Source organism: Penaeus japonicus, unplaced genomic scaffold (genome assembly GCF_977035675.1).
Source record: "Penaeus japonicus unplaced genomic scaffold, GWHDUDI00000001_assembly GWHDUDI00000016, whole genome shotgun sequence".
Classification (NCBI taxonomy): domain Eukaryota; kingdom Metazoa; phylum Arthropoda; class Malacostraca; order Decapoda; family Penaeidae; genus Penaeus; species Penaeus japonicus.
In genome coordinates this window covers 12,886,749-12,889,248 of record NW_028234418.1, presented here as the reverse complement: position 1 = coordinate 12,889,248, position 2,500 = coordinate 12,886,749, and the positions used below count along the sequence as shown (strand labels likewise).

The 2,500-nt window shown below is 38.3% G+C and overlaps 1 protein-coding gene across 3 annotated transcripts in view; it reads right to left on the bottom strand.

Moving 5' to 3' along the window:
- The window catches only part of vari (MAGUK p55 subfamily member vari), a 39,828-nt gene that overhangs the window by 18,741 nt on the left and 18,587 nt on the right, over positions 1–2,500 (bottom strand). The window contains exon 1 of one of the 3 annotated variants that reach the window (XM_043010401.2): positions 311–554. The exons of the other annotated variants lie outside the window; for them this stretch is intronic. Coding sequence (XP_042866335.1) covers positions 311–361 — 51 coding nt within the window. The 5' untranslated portion in view covers positions 362–554. Of the gene's footprint in view, positions 1–310; positions 555–2,500 lie in introns of those variants that run through there. 3 annotated transcript variants of the gene reach the window in all.

Here is a 2,500-nt window from a genome sequence, read left to right as displayed (position 1 = left end):
GGCTTCTACCTCCCCCCCCCCTCCCTCCCCAGAGTGGTGCGTGTACAAGCCAGTCTCACATATTCGATCTTGCTTTTCTTCTAAACGTGACTCCAGTTTACCGAAATCGTTTGATTAATGTCAATCCTGTTTCAAGAGTAAATTGGAGAAAATATGTGGTACACAATAAATATGGGTGTTCTTTCAATGTCTATCTAAATACAAATATAGATATATATATATTTTCCTTTTCAAATATCGCATTTTTAACATGTTTTATGCACCACTTCTTGCCATTGATATTGATCACTTTTGATCGAAGCTTACCTACCCTCTTTATGACAACCGTCCTGGGTTCCCGCTTCTTTTCCTGAGAACTCATGATTGATTGATACTACTTTCCCTTTCGCACTTGAATATGCGATCAGTCCTTTGGTGGTTTATTACGCATATAGTTATTCTTATTTTTTCTCGTGTTGACTGAACACCTGTCAGCGTCCGGGACAAAAATCCCAATCCATAAAACCAAGCAAAAGTTCGATAAAACCAATAGTACGGAAGCCGCGGGGACGAACACCTCGACTCAAGGCAAGTCAAGACGCCGAACGAAAAATTGTCACTTCCTTCACGAACTCCAAGCAGGCACTGGCGAGTGACGAACGTAAACGTGACGGAGTGTTTGTTGGCGGTTGCTATGGAGACCACGAAAAGGTGGGCGGAGCTTACGGCAAGGTGGCCGGAAAGCGGCGGTGGCGAACTTGGGGCATCCCTGGTAAGTAGGAGCTGATAAGTAGGGGTAGGTAAAAAGGAGGGAATTATAGAATAAAAGGGAGAAAGAGATAGATGAGAGTCAAATGATAAAAGAAGACACATGCACACACACGGAGGGAGAGGTTGATAGATATGTAGATGAATAAAAAAATAGATAAATAATAGTGAGTACACAGATACACAGATGGATAAACATAGATTGGCAGAGAGAGAATAAACACCGGTGTTTGACATCAAAAGAAGAATAAATAAAATTACCTATTATGCCAACAGACGCGTATCCGGGTGTGTATGCAAATGATGCTAAATATATATGTATATTTCACTTCGTGCGTACAAAAGCACTGTTGTTCAGTGTGATATAAATCATAATTGTTTTTTTGTTCTATAAAAACGCGGCGTTGGAAAACGGCAACAGTGAAGTGAACTATTAAGCAAATGAAAAAAAAAAAAAAAAAACGCCAACGGCTTTCTCAGAAAACTGGCCAAACATATGCTGCGAACTCATACATCTGTTTCGAATTCAAACACACGCACAAACACACACGTACATACACACACTAAGTCAAACAATCAAACAAACAAACACGTACACAAAATAATCTAATTTACACCCCCCGCCCCCCGACATCCGCTTCACCTGTCTGTGACCTGACCTGCTTTCCAGGATCAGCTGGCACGTGCGGAAAGGACAGGTCAAGAACACAATACTTGTTTATTGTGATGCTGTTAACGTTAATGATAATGATGATATTAATGGTGACAAAATAATGATGATGATGGTAATGATAAAAATAATGATAACAGTCATAACAATAATAATAATAATAACAATAATAATAATCAGTAGTATCATTATTCATATCATAACAACAATAATAGTCATACAACAGTATTAAGAATACTAATAGCATTAATAAGCTCAAGATAATGAAGTTCCTATGGCAAAAAATAACGTTACTTTCAATGACAATAAACCGCATCGTTTAAGGAGAATCCCAATCACAATTCTCTTATAAGAGAACGCTAGAAGACATGTAATAATAAAAAATAAGACGGAGAGCTCTAATCGTAGCAGCCAAATGACGTCACGCACCACCGAGTGACGTCACAGGTCCAGCCATATGGAGATGACAATACACTTAACCAAAGCGACCAAGGATATGCGACACCTAGTCAATGTTGATACAGTCTACGGGACACCCCTGCCATGCTTCAAAATTTGATAACTAAGGGGTGGCAAACAATTTCATTGTTTGTAAGTCGTAATAACTTTGATAGAATGACTAATATCTACGTCAGGTATCTTTTAAGATTCATGTCGGGAAGACTCGTCTGATTTTAAAGCATCTAATTCTAGATTTTAAAATTTAGATGAAACATTCAGATACTAATTCTACCTTTATCATATTATATGATGGGATCTTCTTAAATCATTATTAATGATAAACACAAAATATTTGTATCATTTTGTATAGAAGAGAAACAATCGAGTTCTTGTACAATCAAAATCCCTTTTATTAAAAAATAGTTAAAGATAACGAGCTAAGGATATAATCTACACAGAAGTACATCTCATAACACTTGCACCGCATCATCACATGAATTTTAGTTCTGACTCCGAAACACACTCCTTTTCAAGGAATGATACTCTGGGATTGCAAGAGTTGGGAGGATCCGCTGGGTGACGGCAGGATGCAACACCGTGACGAGGACAATAGCGCTTCCAACACCTTATGCCATTGTCTCG